Source organism: Mirounga angustirostris, unplaced genomic scaffold (assembly GCF_029215605.1).
Source record: "Mirounga angustirostris isolate CCGP_5_RB_7025 unplaced genomic scaffold, mMirAng1.0.hap1 SCAF_15, whole genome shotgun sequence".
In the NCBI taxonomy this organism is placed as follows: domain Eukaryota; kingdom Metazoa; phylum Chordata; class Mammalia; order Carnivora; family Phocidae; genus Mirounga; species Mirounga angustirostris.
The window spans coordinates 44,950,183-44,971,380 of record NW_026991723.1 but is presented as its reverse complement, the minus strand read 5'-3'; the positions used below and the strand labels follow the sequence as shown (position 1 = coordinate 44,971,380).

Sequence of the window (21,198 nt, the reverse complement as noted above, 5' to 3'; positions counted from 1 at the left end):
CACCCCCAGTCATTCTCCCGAAGCCGGACAAGCGAGCACAAGACTAGACACCAAACCGCCCCAGCCAACCTGCCACACGCTGAAGCCTCCTTCCTCCACTGAGAAGGCCACAGCCAACGGAGGCTGTATTTCTCCTGAAGCCAGGAATGCCCTTCTTGTCACCTCTCGTCAACTGCTGGCTCTCTCACGCTCATTTTTTGGATAAGTAACCTTGAGGATCCTTTATCTGCTCGACGATAGTCAAAGAAAACACTTTAATTCAAATCCTGCTCTGTACAATGAAGATAGTACAGCTAGTTCATCTGAAGTATGTTTTCTCCCTACTTCACTGAAAAATGTGTTATTATTAAAAAGTAACATGTGCTCTTTGTTTAAAAAAAACTGCACAACAGTATAAATTAAAGGTAAAAGTGAAAGTTCTCTCCCCCACTCCCTCCCCCATTCCTTTTTTTTTTTTTAAGAATTTTTTTTTCATATGCTCAGCAATCTTTATTCAGTTCTGGGGGGGATGCCTCCCTTCCCATGCTCCTGTGCCTCCTGCTCCCCCCACCCCAAGGCTCTGTGGGAGTCAGTGTCCTCCTCTGTTGAGAGTAGGTCCTGGGGCCCAGAGGCCTGGTCTGGAGAATATTCAGGACAGCTGGTCCCTTAGTGGGGATGCTGGTCTTCTCTGTTGTGGGGAAGAAGGAAGGTGGACAGAACTACTGCCCACCAGCACTCAGAGCTCCATTATCTCCCCAGCTTGGGTTGCAGGGTAGTGGGGAGTGGGGGTGTCCCCTAGCCTCAGCAGCTGGAGGGCCTCAGGGATCAGGTTCCCAGGGTGGTGCGAGAGAAGCAGCTCAGAGCAAGGGCTCCTGAGTGGAGGCTGTAGTAAGAGTGGTCATTGTGCAGGCTGAGTGGAGAGAAGTGGGTGGCCACGTTCTCTTCAGAAAGGAACCGTTTTCGAAAGGGCTCCTGCTCTTCCTCCAGGCGCTGCTTGGTGCTCATGGGCACAGCTCCTCGGAGAGGGGAGCTCACGTCCTAGGCTCGGGGCGTCCCCGACGCGGCCCGTGGGTCACGCTGGGCCCAACCTGTGGGGCCTCGTTCCAGGGGCTGCTGCAGGATCATGTGGGTTCGGGGTCCTGCAGCTAAGAATTTTGTATTTATTCATTTGAGACAGAGAGATACAGAAAGAGAGAGAGAGTAGGAGCAGTGGGGAGAGCAGAGGAAGAGGGAGAAGCAGACTCCCTGCTGAGCAGGGAGCCCACGATGTGGGGCTCCATCCCAGGACCTGGAGATCGTGACCTGAGCCAAAGGCAGACGCTTAACCCTCTGAGCCCCATCCTAAGAATAGCCAATGATAGTGGCTGTTTATCCTCCTCCTCTAGTTATTTTTTTTTTAAGATTTTATTTATTTATTTGAGAGAGAGTACATGAGAGGGGGGAGGGGCAGAGGGAGTAGCAGACTCCCCGCTGAGCAGGGAGCCCGATGCAGGACTCGATCCCGGGACTCCAGGATCATGACCTGAGCCGAAGGCAGTCGCTTAACCAACTGAGCCACCCAGGCGCCCCTCCTCTAGTTATTTCTATGTGCACACAAAGACCTAGACGCCAAAAGAGATTAGTTAATTCATTCTACAGTTATGCTATCCCACACACAGTTCTACCATGTGCTCTTTGCAGCCAGCATGTTTTATGGACACTTCCCCACCTCCATCCATAGAGAACAGCCTTTGTCTTTAATAGCTCCAAAATTCCTATTCCTATTCACAGTACCAGGAACACTAGGAATTCTTTATTTTCCTAGTACAGCTCTTCCCTGGGTACCCACAGCTTGCTTGATTGAATCCATGTTTTTAGACTATTTATCCATATATATATATATATGGATCCATATAAAACACAGTGTCCTACAGAGAAATATGTATGGGTCATATGTTCTAGGAGCATTTCTCATCTTTATGAGGTTGACTCTCTTCGGCTCCTTCAGATATTAACAAACCTCATACAGCTCCTCAGAAAGGCTTTCCCTGACCTAACTCCAAATGAGCACCCTATGTCACCTCTACCTCCTTTCCAGCTTCATTTTTTTATCAGAGCACTTATCCTAACATTGTATTATTTGTTTGTTCACTGATTTGTAGCCTCCCCAACTTCAGTATGAGCTCACTGAAGGCAGAGGCTCTATTGTTTTGTTTAGTGCTATATCCCAGTGTCTGGAAAAAATGCATAGTAAGTGTTCAAAAAAATATTTACTGGATGAATAACCATATAAGCATCCCTTCCTGAAATTCTGGATTTCTAGCTTGGAGGGGGTGTGTGTGTGTGTGTGTAGATCTCAGCAGAGGTAAAACCAATACCATTTGACAATCATGGGATCTACAGCTACAAGAACCAATTCCTTAATGGAATTTTACTATAAACTTATCAAATGGTAGATAGAATTGGATTGGACTCAAGGAAATGTTCTAGCAGAAAATCAAAGGTCTCTGAACTACCATTCAGTAATTTCTCCGCCACTGAAAATCTTTCCACTTTTGTTCATATCCTATAAGGGAGACATTTGACCGTTTACCCCTAATATCCTATAAATTCTTTGCCAAGCATATTAAAATTCCCTCTTTCGTCAGTTTACGGTCTAAAAGAATAAACAACCCGTGGATATTAAACAAGTATCTGATAAGCTCATCATAAGGGGAGGCTCCATTGTGTGCTGTTTTCCTGATACATACATGGAGATGTTGGGTGCTGCACTCAGCAGTAAATACAAAACTGTTTAACACAAGCTTACCTGTCATTCCGAAAGACCTTTGGTAGGTACCTTCTGGGGAACCACATGGCCAGAGCACACATCAGAACCCAAAGGATTGCAAGTTCATCGAGCATCTGACCCAAGAAACTTAGGGTTGCATGGAAGTAGACGGATCCAATTCCTAGAATCAATTACAACCAATTAAAAAAAGGTCATCACAGAAGAACGGACCCACAAATCCAACACACTGCTGAAGGCCAGCCATTCGACCAACCACGGTCACAATCACCAGATCACACTCTCACTGAAAGAAGCTGAAGGAAGAAACACACACCACCTAGACAGGCAGCCTTGAAGCCTAGAAAGAGGATTGCAAGCAGGGACCCAAGATCACATCAGAGCTTGAATAATGCCAGTTAAACACTCTGTCCTCCAGGAGGCTTCGGGGGAAGAGGCTTTCAATAAAAGTCAACATTCTCTCACTGTTAAGAATTCCCAATCTGCCTGTGGAAGGAAATGGAAATTATACAAGCATTTCCCAGAACAATGAAGGATCAAACATCTAAAAATTTTTTTTCTCGTTTTGATCCACTAGACTAAAGTCTCATCAGCTCAATCGCTTTTGTGTGATTTTCTTCAGAAGTCCTCAGAAAACAGCGCTGGCACAGCCCCAACAGCTGTTAGAGAAATAAGCCCTCCCGTGCCATTAAGTGATGGCTGGCGTCACCCCGGGTGTCCAGCCCATGTCCAGAGGCGTCCTCCTTCTGGCATCAAAGCAAAAATAAAAGTTCGCTGAGACGTCAGAGTGACTTTGGTTTACAAAACATCATGTTCAAATAGGACAGGAAGTGTGCAGAATTCCATTTCCTCCCTCTCAGCCCCTGCTCGAACACAAATCCACTTACCCACTACAACTAAGAGCGTCCATATTAGGTAGATCCCACTGTTGAAGCATGTTGCGTACTGGCGAAATAAACACATGCAGATGGGCGGTAAAACGAAAAATAAGACGTTGCTGATCTGGGGGGAGGGAGGGGGGGTGGAAAATGAAAAGATGAATATTAAGGGGCAAAAAAATAAAGCAGCATGTTCCAAATATGAGCTTTGCAAACTGGGATGAATGTGGCCACACGTCTTGTTTAAGCTCTTACATCTCTTTTTTTTTAACTGCAGATACAGGGAAATTTAAGCCTTCTTTATGGCCATTTGGGGGATTCTTCCCATCGCTCTGCAGCATTTTAATAGCTGCTCCCATGATCAATCTATGAAAGCTGCCCAACCCCCTCTCTGGATTCCAAGAATCATCTTCTTTTTCTGCACAAGGCTAACTGTGAAGCATTTTGATCTACTTGCACATATATTTTTAAAGGTAAGACCCGCACTAAGTAATGGTAAAAAAAAAAAATAAAGCTTAATATGGAGGTGAGTACTAGACATCCCAGCTCCCCAAAATTTTCTGCTAGCAAGGCCAGCTTTTTTCTCCAGCGCCCACACAAAGGCAGGATGCTTCCAGGGTCTGCCCTTTGTCAATTTCTTCCCCTAATCAAATCTATTTTTAGGTAAAGATCAAACTTTCAGATTTTAGTGTGGATTTAAGCCTGTTATCGGGCGGGGGAGGGGGGCAGTTGGCTTTTCAAAAAAATATATCTTCTCTAATCAAATTACTGTCATTTCAACACCTAATCACTATTTAAATATCATTAACGAGGTATTTTCCATTCTGTTGTTCACATAAAGCTGAGTGAACTTCATACTTAACAGCCTGTCTCCATCTGAACCAGCCGTATTCCACATGCTTAACAACTACAGGTGCCTAGTGATGACCATACTGGCCCACATAACTCTGGAACCTCCCCTCTAGTTTTTGGTTTTATTTATTTATTTATTTTGTCTTTTTGTTTTTAGGAGGTCACAGCCAGCTCCCCTTTTTGTTTTCCCAATTTTTTTTAAATCAAGGGAAAATTCACATCACACAAAATGAACCATTTTAGAGTATACAATTCCATGTCATTAAATGCCCTCAGAATATGCAACCATCACCTCTGTCTAGTTTGTTGTGTTTTTTTTTAAAGATTTTATTTATTTATTTGACAGAGAGAGACAGCGAGAGAGGGAACACAAGCAGGGGGAATGGGAGAGGGAGAAGCAGGCTTCCCGCCGAGCAGGGAGCCCAATGCGGGGCTCGATCCCAGGACTCCAGGATCATGACCTGAGCCGAAGGCAGATGCTTAATGACTGAGCCACCGAGGCACCCCTCTTTGATAACTTTTAAAGATTTTATTTATTTGACAGAGAGACACAGAGAGGGAACACAAGCAGGGGGAGTGGGAGAGGAAGAAGCAGGCCTCCTGTGGAGCAGGGAGCCCGATGCGGGGCTCAATCCCAGGACCCTGGGATCATGACCCGAGCCGAAGGCAGACCCTTAACGACTGAGCCACCCAGGCGCCCCACCTCTGTCTAGTTCTAAAATCTTTTTATCACCCTCAAAAAGAAATCCTATACCCATTAAGCAGGTACTTTCTGCTCCCCCTCCCCCACCTCCCCCCCCCCCCCCCCCCAGCCCCTGGCAACTGCTAATCTGCTTTCTGTGTCTGAGTTTACCTATTCTGGGTATGTCATGAAAATAGAATCACACACTCTAGGACCTTTGTGTCTGGCTTCTTTCACTTAGCACAACAGGTCTGCAGTTCCTCCACATTGTGGTACATACAGTACTTCCTGCCTTTTTGTGGCCAAATAATATTCCATCGTCTGAAGACCACACTGTTCATCCGTTCACTCATCGACGGATTGTTGTGAACAGGGCTGCTATGAACATTCACATACACATTTTTGAGGATTTGTTTTCTTCTGGGCGGATGCCCAAGCTGGTATTGCTGGATCCAATGGAAACTCCATGTTTAACTCAGTGAGGAACCACCAAGCTGTTTCCCACAGTGGCTGGACCACGTTACCTTCCCACCAGTCATGTACGGGGATTCTAGTATCTCTACCACTCTGCCAATGCGTGTGCCTTGTCAGCAGGAAGCTGTCGGTTGTCATTACTATCATAGCCTTTAACCTCCCAAGGAATCACTTAAAGGACGAGAGATCTTCAGGAGTAAAAATGAGAGCATGTCAAGACCATCCCTTGTTTGACAAGGGGCAATGCGTGAGCACCCAGAAGGGCTCCCCAGGCTGGCCGAGGTCAAAGAGGCAATCACCCACAGAGCAGTGACCCACACTGAGCTGTTTCCCCTGCCCAGAGCTGATTTTCCCCTCCAAGCCCCCCCCCCACAGCCACACTCTGACCTCCTTGGCTTAACTCCTCACTGGTTCTCTAAAAATTCTGACTTATCCCGCATTGCACACCTGTGATGTGATTTAAATGTGGCTCCTTTTGTTAAGCAGAGAAGGAAGGAAAGGGAGAAGGGAAAATGGAATTATTATACCAGAGGTAACTCAAAACCTGATCTTTCTCCTTTCTTAGACATAAATGTGTTCTCCTGTTTCATTCTGTAATTTTTTTAAAGTCTCCTTGCCATCCTCCTCCCGAGGGATAATGGTTATCCTCAGATTCACAGCCTTCGAGTCATCTTCCTTGCATTTATGTGAATACGTATATATCACATATAATAACATTATCGCTCTGCCTTCAACAATAGGCTACGCAAACCTTTCCCCCCTAGTTCAGATAGATTGACCTCATTTGCTGTAAGTGCCACACATGCGAGCGGTTTATCTAGTCCCTCCCCAGGGGAAGGAGCCCCAATGTACAGCCCCTCCTACAAAGTTAGGGGGGTAGGACTGGGTTTGCTTTTTACCCCGTCTTCATTGCCTCAAGTCCTTGCAATCTCCCTTACAAGCGCAACCATCTCCTGCCAAGCCGACTCCCAACAAGCTGTTGACTTGTGTTCTTCACTTTTTTTCCTTTTCAAATTTGTATTTAAATTCTAGGTAACATACGGTGCAATGCTGGTTTCTGTGTTAATCACGTTTAAATGTTTAGACCCTACTCACAAAGGCATGAAGTTCATTACACCTGCGGGAAAGTCATGGGACTTCAAACATTTTTTTCTTAATGCACATATTAAGAAGTCCAACTTAGAAGCACCATTTGAACATCTCCCAGATAACAGGGAAATCACTTTATTGCCTCTCCGTAGCCCTGCTACCAATGATGGCCGGCCTCTACCATGCCTTTTATTTATTTATTTATTTATTTTAAAGTATGTTATGTTAGTCACCATACATTACATCATGAGTTTTTGATGTAGTGTTCCATGATTCATTGTTTGCGTATAACACCCAGTGCTCCATTCAGTACATGCCCTCTTTAATACCCATCACCAGGCTAACCCATCCCCCCACCCCCTCCCCTCTAGAACCCTCAGTTTGTTTCTCAGAGTCCATAGTCTCTCATGGTTCGTCTCCCCCTCCGATTCCCCCCCTTCATTCTTCCCTTCCTGCTATCTTCTCCTTTTTTTTTTTTTTTTTAACATATAATGTATTATTTGTTTCGGAGGTACAGGTCTGTGATTAAACAGTCTTACACAATTCACAGCGCTCACCATGTCTTTTTAAAGCCCTCCATCTATGGAAAGGGAAAGACCAAATCAGAGGGAGATTCTCTCTCCCCAAGACAAAAAGAGGAAGGAACTCCGAAAGAAATACAGATAAGCAAACAAGTCCTGGTTAAAACACACATTCAGTGGCTCCATCTCTTCTGAGAAATGAAACTTCCCCTAACAATTGTGTGGGTCACTCAAGCTGAATAGTTCAGCCAAGGGTATTTTTTTTAAAGCCTATTGCTTTGGAGAACTAATTTGCTTAATGTCTGCAGAGCAGATTTTTTTTTAATTAAAAGGAAACCGCGATTTTAAAATGTATTAATTATTTCCTTAGAAAGTTCCTCATTCCACGAATTCCTCCATAACATGACACCAAAATAATCTCAGGAACAGACAGCAATCTCCTCCCAATGCATGGGAGTGTGCACTTTCCCAGGCAGAGGGTAAATGCTGACAAAGCAACAGGCTGTAAGATTTTCTGAACAGGAGGTTCAGAAACAGCTAAGGGGTATTCCCCTGGCTGGGTAGGCGGTCTGTGCATCTTGACTGTATGCAGATTTCTAATCCTCCATTCCATTGCTCCCCTCCTGCCTCTGGGATGACCAACTGTCCTGGCCGGCCTGGGACTGAAGAAGGTTCCCCAGGACATGGGGCTTTCAGCTTCAAAATCGGGCAAAGCCTGGACAAACCAGGACAAGTTGGCCTCCCCACTCTGAAGACTTCTTGCGAAATTCCCCCACAGTACACCAAGCCCATGCAGAATACTAATAATACCCTTGCCAATTTGTACATCTCTCTGGTCTGGCCGTCACCACCGAGATGACCGTTTGCAGGTCTGGTCTCTGTGACAAGCACACAGTAGCTGCCCAGTAAATAGATCTAGAGATGAACAGAGACAGGATATAGGTCATTCTGCCCTACAGGGACATGGGCTTTAGCATATCAGGACTACCTTCCTTATCTTGATGGGTGGCAGAGCTCCTTGGGAAAGGCGACAGATGATGGGCTGGTTTTATGCATATATTTTGCTTCAAGACTTTTTTTCAGCACCAGTGGATTTCCTCCTGAGCCCCTGAGTCCCTGCCCAGCAACAGAGTCCCCAAAAGCTAAGCCAGTGTTAAAAAGCAGAAGCTACTTTTCTCTAAAGCAGTGCGTTCTAGAGTTCTTCTCTTCAGTGTGACTAGAGCCTGGAAATTTAAAACATAAAAAGGAACTCAAGTCAATAAAATTTATATGTGGAAGAAACAGTACAAAATGTGCAGAAGCAAAAGGCGGTGGAAGAACATGACATGTTCTTGGAAGGGAGATCTGGGCTTGGCTGAAGCAAAGGATGATGACAAGTCTCGAGGCAATAGAGATTTGCAGGGCCCCAAAGCAAAATGCTTTGTCCACCCAAACACTGTCAGTGGGTGTATAAACCAGGGTACTCTCTCTGGTGGGCCATTTAGCAATAATTATCAGACTTTAAGTAAACACTCTCCTTGTCCTAGCAATTCCCTCTAGAGGATTCGTACTTGTAGAAGTACATCCAGATGCATATATAAGGATATTCATTGCATCACTGCTCAGAAACCAAATTGAAAGCATAAAACAAACTGCCCTACGTGTCCATCAATAAGAGGCTGAGTGGGTGAATAAATCACGGTCAATCCATTAAATGGAACACTGATTAGACATTGTAAAGAGGAAGATAACTCAGAGCCAATATAGGACCATCTCTAAGATCTATTAAGTGAAAACATCAAGAGGAGTTTGTGTAGTATGATCTCAACTGGGTTAAATAAAAACTTAGATATTGTGGGTATACATTATACATACATATTTTATATACTCACAAATGCATGTGTTTTGTACAATGCCTGAAAAAAGGTCTGAAAAGATACACAAAAACAGATTTTTCACTTTATAATTTGCCTGCTCTGAATTTTTTACCATGACCATGCTACTTTGTGAAAATTAGTAAGTGGAAACCTCCCTGAAGGAGACTCAGGATGCAAGAAGGGGAGGCTCCCAATTACAGACCCCTAACAGAAGATTCCCCAACAGGAACCAATGGTCTATCCCAGGCCCCAACAGGGAAAGATGTACCTTGTATTTCCCATAAGAAATTCACTACCCCTGCCACTCAGCCAATGAGAAACAATCACCCTGAACTCCCCAGTTCAAAACAACCCCTCCCGACTTCCGCCTTTTCCATAAGATAACATTCCTCTCCTTTGTTTGTTGGTCTTGCCTATGGCTTTCCTATAGCTTGCTTGTCCTGAATGGCAGTTTTCTTTTTCTGAAATAAACCCACGTTTGCTGGTAAAGTAACTTATTTTTAAGGTGAACATTTTAAAATACAGAACAACTATAACAAAAAACTAAACAAACTTTTTCATATCCAACATCATGAGTTTTATCCTGTAGTTCATATGGTCCCAATGCAGGAGTTTCCAGTTAAAGAATGGCTCAATCATAAACATCTGTGCTGCGCAGAATAAATAAGTCAAAAGGAGCTATATGGCATTTGCATCTTCAGGAGGAGTATCTTTGTAGAGTCAAATGGACCGAGTTCTAGCTCTAATTCTGCCATTTTCTTGACCTCAGCAAATTGCATCATCTCACCAGACCCTGGTTTCTTCCTTTTATCCAGTGGATCTAATAGTGAGTGCCCACCACTGAGGGTGACTATACACCGTGCAGCAGAGGTTCAACACCTAGCAAACAATTCATGGTAGCCAGTAGTGACTGAAGTTGTAGTAGTGATGTGCTAGCCCCAAGACCCGTTAAGAAGGTTCTAGATCCTGCTCCCAGTTCTCCCCTGATTTTCTATCTTCAGTTCCTTAACCTTTCCCTCAAAATTAGTAATGATGTTTCTAAAATGGATAATTAGATCTGCGGCCTTCCTACGAGGATTTAATGAGCTGTTTATCACCATGTAATAGTTCACGGTCTTCCTCAATACAAGAGAGAGATAAGCACGGGTTTGTCCTGTGATAAGCTTCAGAAATAAGTAGGGCTTGGAAACAGAGAGAAGGAAACCGTTTTCGCTAAGCTCTTTGGACCTAGACTCAACAAAGTTAGGTGACCAACTACTACTCTGAGGTTTAAAGCTCTCTGCAGGGCTAAAGCAAATTTTGTGGTTTGTAGGAATATTCCAAAGAATAAGGCCTGTCAGGAGGACCAACCAGGCTCATCACCCACAGACACTGCAGCTGAAGAGCGACAGTTCGTTTCTAAAAAAAGACTTTGGCACTCACTCCACAACAGCTCCAACAGGACTAGATTAAAAGTAAAAACAACATAAAGTGTCCCCCCTCATCCAGCACTCTGGGGCTTTTCAAGACAGGCACAGAACAGCTCTAAATGAACTTCTGGCCAAGGAACCAGGCCTGACTCTCAGCTGGCCTCGGTCTCCACAGGTCATTATCTTGCTGGGTGTGTGAGAACTTGTCCCCAGCCTGTCATTTGTTCCTTAACTCTCTGGTGAAATCCTTAATAGTACTCTCCACCTTATAAAAGGAGAAAGTACGGCTACAGAAAGTACCCAGCCATCCCCAGCCCATCCTGTGTGCCCCCCGCCCCCATCTACCCCAAGAGTAAACTCTGAAAGAAGGGGTTCAACAGGTGAGCTGTAGCCACCTCCACTAGTCTTTCACAGGATCTATAGACAGCAGAGGGCCAGGCTTTCTTGAAGAACTAACCTGGTCCTAATTAAGAAGCAGGAGCGTTTGTGAGGGCAGAAGGAGGGACAGTGCAGACTTCTGGATTGTGCCGGAAACATGAGTATGACCGTTCCCTTCTCTACAGTTCAGTTTCATCATCAATGAATGAAAGGGCTGGGACAAGCTCATGGGAGATCCCTCCAGACGGACTCACGCCAAGTATATTCTCTCCAGCATCTCCAAGGAGAAAATCCGAAAGAACAACCTCAAATTCACAGTGACTTGTAAACCAGGAGTTCCTGTTTTTGTGTGTGTGTGTTTGGGCAGCCGCAGAAATGACCATGCAGAGTCTTCGATTTGGTCTGGGAACCCAGAGCCACCGCACAGCGAGAAGAGGCATTTCCTGGAGCATCAAGCTTTCCCTCCCATAAATACTAACAGCACACAGGCTACTGCAGGGGGGAAGGCTCAGCCTGCCCGTAGCAGGGACCGAGGCAAGCCCACGAACACGCACACAATCACTCCCAAACTTCCCGCTCACTCCCCAGGCTTAATCACTGGAGAGGGCACAGGCCTGGGGGAGTTGACCTGGGGGCTGGACTGAGCCTGGGAACCAAAGGCAAAGAACTAGGAACTAGTAGCAATTAATGTGATTCTGGCCAAAAGTAACTCGACCTATTATTGGTGTATTAGTGGGGCGGGGCCAGTCAGCACGGCAGCAGTGGGCCCTGCTCCTGAGACCTGCCGGCGGACTCCCTCCTCCCGCCCCCCCCCCCACCCTCCAGCAGGTATTCAGGGAGAAACCGCACAATGCGACCCAAGTGCGTCACGCCACAGAGATCCTAGGGGAGGAAGGGAATTGTCCCGGCGGGTTCACCAGCCCCTGAGTCACCCACCTGGGCGAAGGGCTGACACGGACCACGGGCTTCGGGACAGGTGCCGGTCAAACAAGACAATAGAGCCATCAGACGGAAATGACAAGGGGAGGATGAGCCCAGATGTCGGGATAGGGACAGAAAAGGACAGATGGAGAGCTGGAAGGAGCGCAGAGGAGGGGGCGCGCGGATCGACTCTGGCCCTGGAGACAGCATACCCCAAATACACGTCCAGGTTCCAGGCGCAGCCACGATTAGTGGCGGTCCCCTCCCTCAAGCCCGCCTGCCATCCCCGCTCCCGCTCCCGCACCGTGTTGTAGAACTCGGCGATGGCAGGCACGATGGTGTAGTTGTCCTCGCACCAATCCACCTCCGAGCTGCCGGCCCGCAGCTGGTCCCACCAGTGTGGGATGCTCATGGCCGCTGTGGGGCATTGGAGCAGCGGCTCCCGCAGCCGAGAAGAGCCCAGGGCTACTGCTGGACGCCGACTGCAGCGGCCTCGGCTTTACACGCGAAGAGTCAGCCGCCGGATGTGGCGCCTCCCCAGCCGGCCCCCTAGTGCTCCGCTCCGCCTGTTGGACGTGACTGGCTCGTGGACCCCTCCCCCAGCTCCGCCCCCTGGAGGGGAAGGCGAGGGTAGGAGCAGGCCACGCCCACCCGAGGGGCGGGACGCATGTGGGAGGAGGGGCAGTCCGGAATCGGGGACAGAGCTCCAGGCAAGTCTGGATACCGCGGCTACCGCTACGGCAGGTGGCAGAAGCCTTGACGGCCCGGCCCGGTGCCTGCCTGTGCCTGCCCACGCCCAGACTCACAGGCGCCACGACTCCCCCCACCCCCACCCCGGAGGATCCAGGCCCCTGTGGACTCTCAGGGAGTTTGCACTGATCTGGCTGTGCCCTGCGTGGGACGCCCATGCTCACACTCAAGAAAGAAAAGCCCTCAGTCCCTCTGAAGCCCGTAAGGGTTTGCTTGGCAGGACCCAGTGCCATGGGCTAGAGCAGGAAGACCTTGCAGGCTGGAGTGGCCGGTTCGATGGCTCACCCCCCCCCACACACACAGCCTCTGCCACCCTCTCTTCAGTAGAGCACTTCTGCAATTTCCAGGATGCTCTCGGTCCCCCGGACTCCAGCCTTAGGGCTTTAATCCGGCCTTCAATTAAACATAGGGCGAAACTTTAGCCATAGCAACACTCGGAGGACGCGGTGTGGCAGGTATGACATCTCCAGGACATCCAAAGTGCAAGAGATGATATGTACAGCTTTTATGATACGCCAGGCACTGTTTGAGGAGCTTCCACGCATCACTTCCTTGCTGTTGGGGGGGGGGGGAATCCTGCCAAGTGGGTTCTATTGACAATGCCGTCCCAGCCTGTAAGACAGTGCTAGAAATCAAATTTACGCCTGATGATCTCAGACCTGCTGGTGACTATTTTGCTGCTGTAGTTTCTAAAGCCAACACTGGGGCAGGGGTTTGAGGATTACCAGGTCAGGACAGTGGCAGTGGCAGAAGGAGCTTCTGGTCAGCAAACCGTGGTGCCTGGCACTAGCCTCTGCTTGCTCGAACCCGCATGGTGTTCTGAAGGCCAGCAGCTCCCAGGTACTGCCCTCTCTAGGCCTGACTGTCCAGGGGAACCCTGGCTCGCGCCCCAGTGTCCATCAGCAGATACCCACACAGCCATTTGCAGGCCTCCCCAGATCTCCAGAAACTGCATGCCCTAGCTCCTCTGTTTGTCTCCAGAAAAATCCAGCTCTCTTCCCCTGGGGAGCAAGCCACACTCCTTCTTTCCTCTGTCCCAACTTCTGTCCTCCTCCTAGACAGCCAGTTCCACAGTCCTGGAACCCAAATCCATGGGTACCTTCTCCTAAGGTCGGGATGACTCAGGCCTGCAGGACACCCAGTGTGAGCTGGCCACTTCAATGGGAGGGGGAATATTCCTCACCGCCACAGAGGACATTTATTTTTTTTTTTTAAGATTTTTATTTATTTATTTGAGAGAGAGAATGAGACAGAGAGAGCATGAGAGCGGGGAGGATCAGAGGGAGAAGCAGAGTCCCTGCTGAGCAGGGAGCCCGACGTGGGACTCGATCCCGGGACTCCAGGATCATGATCTGAGCCGAAGGCAGTCGCTTAACCAACTGAGCCACCCAGGAGCCCCACAGAGGACATTTAATCAGCTAATTTCTCCATGCCTCACAGCACTCCCAATTGTCCAACACCAGTTTTCCACATTCTACTCCTTCCAGTACTTAAGGTGGAAACATGTCTGTATTAACTCTACTGGTGTAAAATACACCATTATTTTATATACCAGTGATTCTCAAAGTGGGTTCCCCTTTCAGGGGATCCACAAGGTGAAAACTCTCTTCCTGTGAACACGGCAACATGATCTGCCCCTTTGGATCTCATTCTCTCACCAGTGCACATTGGAGCTTTTCAGAGGCTAGGTGATATCATTATCTCTCTGGCAGCTAAAAGAATCTGTGCTTGTGTAGTCTATGGTATTAAAAGTCTCTTTAAATTTTTTTTTTAAGATTTTATTTATTTGAGAGAGAGAGAATGAGAGAGAGCACAGGAGAGAGGGGAGGGTCAGAGGGAGAAGCAGACTCCCTGCCGAGCAGGAAGCCCGATGCGGGACTCCATCCTGGGACTCCAGGATCATGACCTGAGCCGAAGGCGGTCGCTTAACCAACTGAGCCACCCAGGCACCCAAAGTCTCTTTAAATTTTGAATATGAGGTGCGCCTGGGTGGCTCAGTCTGTTAAGCATCCAACTCTTGGTTTGGGCTCAGGTCGTGATCTCAGGGTGGTAAGATCAAGCCCTACATGGGGCTCAGCGCTGAGCATGGAGCCTGTTTAAGATTTCTCTCCCTCTTCGTCTGCCCCTCCCGCTCTCACACGAACATGTGCACTCTCTCTGTCTCAAAAAAATTTTTGAATATGATAAATATCGATTGATATTTCCACATAAAGGAAAGAATTTTAGGATCCCCAATGTCCAGTATAAAAGGAGTCCTCAGATCAAAAAGGTTGAGAGCTGCTATTGGAAAAAAAGATGTACCCAATTAAACTCTTTGTAATGGTTTTTTTTTTTTTAAGATTTTATTGACAGAGAGAGACACAGCGAGAGAGGGAACACAAGCAGGGGGAGTGGGAGAGGAAAAAGTAGGCTCCCTGCTAAGCAGGGAGCCTGATGCGGGGCTCGATCCCAGGACCCTGGGATGGTGACCTGAGCCGAAGGCAGACGCTTAACGACTGAGCCACCCAGGCGCCCCCAAACTTTTTGTAATGTCTTTTATCTTTTAGACTTTTTAAGTATATATTGAATGAGCGCTTTTAGACTTAGACATGCTTATTTTATATCACTCTTGTGTGTACATAAAAAGGAAAATATAAGCACAATAAACTTATTAAGGAATTCCTATAATCACACTCAGAACCTCTATTTTTCTTTTTTTTTTTTTAAAGATTTTATTTATTTATTTGAGAGAGAGAATGAGAGAGAGCACATGAGAGGGGGGAGGATCAGAGGGAGAAGCAGACTCCCTGCCAAGCAAGGAGCCCGATATGGGACTCAATCCCGGGACTCCAGGATCATGACCCGAGCCGAAGGCAGTCGCTTAACCAACTGAGCCACCCAGGCGCCCCTCTATTCTTTTTCTTAGTCATTTTTCAGCTGAGTCATTGGTGTCCTCTTGTTAATTACCAGGCATTGGTGATGCAGCATTTTTTAATTCCACTTCACTCCTGAATGCTTCCAAACCTGGTGTACATATTTGGATGCTGGCACGTTCTCGATCTTACCTGAAGGTTGCAAGGGAAAGTTTTCAGACAATAGGCATCACGTTTCCTTTCCAGACAGTCCTTAGGTGATTTGTTGACAGAAACATGGAGATTACAGTTGCCAAGTCATTCCACCAGGATTAACCACTGAGTGTATGCACGTTCAGGCACTGACAACACATCTTGACCCCCACTTGGCCAGCCATGATTATAAAATGCCATCCACCTTAAGGTGTATCTGGATTTCAGGATGTTACAGTGCAAAGCATTGTGACTTTTAGCACCACTGAAATACAGAATCCACTGGATATAAATCCTCCTTCTGCAGGTCCTGCTAGGGAATGATGAGTTTTCCTCCTACGCAGGAACTCTTATTGGCAATGACCATCCTAGTTCAAGATCAAAACCAGCCACCTGGGTTTTAATTACAATTGCACAGAGAGACAGTGCTAAGCAAAGGCCACTGGTGAGCAGCATCAGGGACACAAAGGATGTTTCTCCAAAGACACCAGTGTTGGTCTTCTTGAGACTATGTTAAAGTTTTTTGGATGCTGTCATCAACTCTCCCCATTGTTGTCATTTTTTTCAATGAATATAACCTAATAATTTAACATTAGGACCTACCATTGGCCATTGATTTTGAAATTCATTTATATTAACAATATGCCTTAGCAACCACCTTCAGTGGTTGAATAGAAGACTCTGATATCAGGTGTAAGCAGAGAGCTTGGGGAGAGCGGGGTGGGGGATGGGACCGCCCGGAAGAGGCCACGGCTGAGTTCTGACCATGCGTTTGCTTGTGTTGCTTTTGGTCCAAATAGGAGTCAGTGGTACAGATCCATGAAGAGCAGGTTTAAGGGAACTACCCCTGCAGGGAAGGCAGGGTGCCATCATCTTCTCTTTTTACAGAGTTCTTAACTATGTTTCTTTGGTCCAAGTAAATATCTGATAATAAATATCCAGTTCAACTGGTTCTACAAGTGGAAATCATCAAGTCACAAAGTCTTCCTCGGAAAAAATTGCAGGCACCAGTGCCAGTGAAGCACGAAGTGCATGATCTTGGATGAGATTTTCTGCATTTTCCTGTCTGGCCAGAGTTGCTCCTCATAGTCTTGCTTGAGGCTCATTGTTCAGGCCAGTGATTCTCAAAGGGCCGTCCCCCAGCCCAGCAGCAGCACCTAGGAACTTCTTAGAAATGCACATTTCTAGGTCCATACCCCAGACCTATTGACTCAGAAACTCTGTAAGTGCAGTCCAACAGTCTTAACAAATCCTCCAGGAGATTCCAACCCACGTTCACCTGGAGAACCACTCTTTTAGCCAATGTGCGGCAGGGCAAAACTCCCCTATGGACAGGATGCTTTGCTTCCCTGAAAAATCAAATCCAAGCCAAGACTGTCGCCACTAGCAAAAGGAGGATGAAGACAGGAGCCCAAGAGAGACCATCCTCTTTTTCCCCTGGTCATCACCAGGAAACCAGGGGCTCAGAGTCTGCTCTCCCTCTTCAGTTAGGAGGGAAACAAGACAAGTAAGCAAGGATTTTTTTTTTTTTTTTTGGATCTAAGACAAAGTCTCCAGGCTCAGAATTGTGGCTGCAGGAAGCAGGGATACCCAGCCCACCCCCCACTTTTTATTGGATGTCTAATAGTCCCTTAGGGGGCGCCTGGATGGTTCAGTCGGGTTAAGCGTCTGCCTTCGCCTGGGGTCATGGTCCCGGGGTCCTGGGATCGAACCCCGCATCCGGCTCCCTGCCCCGCGGGAAACCTGCTTCTCCCTCTCCCTCTCCTGCTCCCCCTGCTTCTGCGCGCTGGCGCGCGCTCTCTCTCACTGTCAAACAAATAAAATCTTAGGGAAAAAAAGGTAGTAGCCTTCTGAAGACTCACGTTTTAAAACATAATCATCATACCATTATCAACATCTCTCCCAACCAACAATAATTCCCAATATCAGCAAATATCCAGTGTTTCCTGTTCCACATTTGTCCTAAAAAGTATTTGCCTTCTGACGTGGGATTTAAACAAAGGCTACACATTGCAACTGATTGTTAGGTTTCAATAGGAAATCCGTATGTTTCTTCTCCAGCTTTTGCTTAAGACACTGGGTGGCCATGAAGAGTTTCCTTTAATCTGAATCTTACTGATTGCACCTGCACGTTATCTCCTCTGTTCCCCACAGCATCGCTACTAAAACGTGGAGGAGCAAGTATCTGCGTCACTTAAGAGTTCCTCAGAAATGTACAATCTTGGACTCCACTCCAGACCTACTAAATCAGAATGTGCATTTTTAACATTTTTACAAGATCCCCAGGTGACTCGGCTCCTGTGAATTGGTAGTGAGAGCCAGAGTTTTGGTTTAGGTTCTGTTTTTTCCCCCCTTTAGGGAGGCAACAGCGCTTATTATTTCTTAACCGGGCACACCTGCTCCTCTCTCGCCCGGTGGGACTGCTCAAGTCTGCGGGGACTGGCGCGTCCCTGTCCCTCAGGCCTCCGGAAAGGTGGCCACGCCCGAGGCTCCGCCTCCTGCCCGCCCCCATTCTCTGGTCCCGCCGCGTCCGGTGAGCGCACCTGCCCACAGGGCTCTCAGGGCTCTCTCTGCTCATCGTGTTCGAACGTCTTTTTGTCTAATCCTGCCCTGCCCTTGGTCTTTCAGCTTGCCTTCTCAGCTGCAAAGAGAACAGATCTTTCGTGGAGGTTCACCCTGCACCTTTAACTCAACAAGTCCAAGCCTCAGTCACGACTTTCCCTCCTAGCTTCCCTTTTGGGTCAGTAACCTGGCCATCTTCTGATCGCTCAGGCTAGACTATTTGAAGTGGTCTTCCCCCCTCTTTCATGTCCTACCTCTTATTAGTAAACTCTTAATTCTCCTGTATTTGTCAGCCTTCATTAGGTTATGCTGGAGTAAAAAACAGTCCCCCCAAAATCTCAGTGACAAGACTGTTCTATTTGTTTGCTGACATTCTAAGTTGGGGTGACTGCAGTTCTGCTCTGCTCCACGTGTCTTCTTCATTCCAGGAGCCCAGGTTGAAGAAGCAGTTCCAATCTGGCATATGGCAGAACTAGGGATCGATTTCAAAGGCTCTGGCAGTCACGGAACACACCCATTCCACCACATTCTATTGGTCACAGCCAATGACAAGGTCAAGTCCCCTGACAGTGGGTTAGGGAAGTGTGTTCAAGTATCTGGAATCAATAGTACAATCTATCACAACTCCTTTTTTATATCTGAATTGCATCCCTTATTTCAATTCCCTTTCCCCCGGCCTTAAACTTCCCTTCTCTCAGCATAAAATCCACCTGCTCTGGGAAGCCTTTCCTGACACCCTCAGACAAGGTCAGAGCCACAACGGACAAGGTCTGTTGTCGTGGAACCTGCACTTTTTTGCGGCATACTTGTAATGAATTATTTATGCAATCTTCAATGTCTGACTTTCCCTCTAGACTGCCAGCTCCATGAGGGCAAAGACAGCACCTGTTTTGCTCACCACTTTATCCTTGGCCCCTAGAAAAGTGTCTAGGCATGGAACAAGAGCTCGATAATCACATGTAGATGAGTGAATGTCTGCTTTAGCGAGCCCTTGTTCCCTTGCAAGCTAGTTCTCTAATAGAGAAACACCTTCTCTGTCAAGAAGCCGCGGTCAAAACCCACATTAACAAATTCCAGGCACTGCAGACATAGGCAAAAGCCTCAGACTTCCAATCAGAATTGACTGACTTGTACTGTATATACGTCCAGTCCTAACAAATTGTTTGTGGCTTTCCAGTGTAGATTAGAGAAAGGAGAGGGGCCCAGGGACAAGGGCAGGAAGTAGCCTCTGACAGTCTGTCCATAAACTACAGCAAATATGGCCATGTTCCTGATGTGGCCGCAAGAATGTGTGGTCCTGGGGAGTCCCTGCTTCCTGCAGCCACAATTCTGAGCCTGGAGACTTTGTCTTCGATCAAAAACCAAACAAATTATAAATAACAATAAATACATAATAAATAAAATCTTAAAAAAGAATGAATGGGGAGGAAGTTGGTTTGAGGGTACAGATGGAAAACACTGGCCTTAAATGGATAAGTTCTGAAACTGGGTGGTGGACATAACAATCTCTCTACTTTGTATGTGTTGAGAACTTTCCATAAGTTTAGGGGCACCTGGGTGGCTCAGTTGGTTAAGCGTCTGCCTTCGGCTCAGGTCATGATCCCAGGGTTTTGGGATCGAGCCCCGCATCAGGCTCCCTGCTCAGCGGGAAGCCTGCTTCTCCCTCTCCCACTCCCCCTGCTTGTGTTCCCTCTCTCGCTGTGTCTGTCTCTGTGTGTCAAATGAATAAATAAAAATCTTAAAAAAAAAACAAAAACTTTCCATAATTTTAAAAGCTAAAGAAGCAATGGACTTCACTAAACAGGGGGGTCCCCCACAAGCACCCATGTAGCTGAGAGCACCAGAAAGGCAGTGTGAGTGAGGGCGAAGGGCTCAGCCTTTAGCAACAGCTACCATTAAAGCAGCATTTCTGGTTGAACCTGTGGTTGTTACCTGTTCCCTTCATTCCAAGGATGGCAGGGAGTTACCCTCCCCTGAGGAAGCAAATGGCAAACGGCCTGAGAGGGAAATCCTCTCGGGCCTGTGCATGAGAAGGCCCTTTAACCAGGGAGCCTTTGGTAAACAAGCTCTTGGCAGACTGGGTGGGGACCAGGTGGTGCCGTGGCCACAGACTCCCTGGAACCAGGAAGCTAGAAAGGTCAGGGACTGGTCAGTGCCATGCCTCTCAATCCTCCCCAACCCTTGAGGCTAGGCTCTCTGATTCCTGAGATGTACCTTGAGGGAGTTGACCCTGGCACATCAGACATTCTACCCATTGGAAGGGCTGCATCACAACAGCCTATAAACTCCATGCTTCCTTCACTCTGCCTTGTCTTCAGCCTTTCAAAAACCAAGAAAACTTGGGGAAATAAAGGTGGAGTAAGTCAAGATGGAAGAAGTCAGGTGGGATAAAATGTGAGTACCCAGGTGACCTATTTTTGGTGAAAAAGAAAGGTCCATAGATCAGCCAGGATCTTGAAGAACAGTTATGGGACTTTCCTTTAGTATAGGAGAACCTTGAGCAAATTTCAGCCTAAGAGAAAGGCACCCAGGTAGAGGAACAGATTTAAAATGTAAAGGAAAAATAAAAGGGTAATTCATGAAACTAGTTCCTGAAGGAGATGGAAAAAGGTAGAATTGAAAACTTAAGAGCTTGCAGTTTACCAGGAGAGGAGAAAAGGCGTGGAGTAGACACATGTTGTTTTATCTGTCCCAGCGTCTCTTCCTTTTCTGGGACTTTCCATGGCTTTGATGGGGACTGCCCACCTCCCACCTTCCCCTGCCCCTACACCATTCAGGTGGCTGCCATAGGAACAGTCATGGTAACACACTGTGACCCCAACTCTGTGCTAGAGTTCGTTGGTCCAGCAGTGGGTTTTGACCTAAGCTGGCTGATCAGAATGCATCCGGGGGAATCTGGGATCAGAACTGAGCTCTTGCAGCCCTGACTGCCTAATGGGATAGAGATTTGAACCTGGGCACTATTGATGACCTGTCCCACCAGATGGATGGACAAGGTGGCAGAACTGGTCAACAGCACAAAGAAATAATGAAGCA

General features: G+C 47.2%; 1 protein-coding gene and 1 pseudogene across 1 annotated transcript in view; both read right to left on the bottom strand.

Annotated features, from left to right (window-relative positions):
- ACER2 (alkaline ceramidase 2) overlaps positions 1 to 12,343 on the bottom strand; it is a 31,237-nt gene extending 18,894 nt beyond the window's left edge. Inside the window, exons 1-3 of the mRNA XM_045882475.3 lie at positions 12,111 to 12,343; positions 3,634 to 3,748; positions 2,768 to 2,909 (exon numbers count right to left, since the gene is read on the bottom strand). Of these exons, the coding sequence (XP_045738431.1) occupies positions 2,768 to 2,909; positions 3,634 to 3,748; positions 12,111 to 12,218 (365 nt within the window). The 5' untranslated portion in view covers positions 12,219 to 12,343. The remainder of the gene's footprint in view (positions 1 to 2,767; positions 2,910 to 3,633; positions 3,749 to 12,110) is intronic.
- LOC123849676 (host cell factor C1 regulator 1-like) lies at positions 463 to 1,350 on the bottom strand (annotated as a pseudogene).
- Positions 12,344 to 21,198: the final 8,855 nt, after the last annotated feature.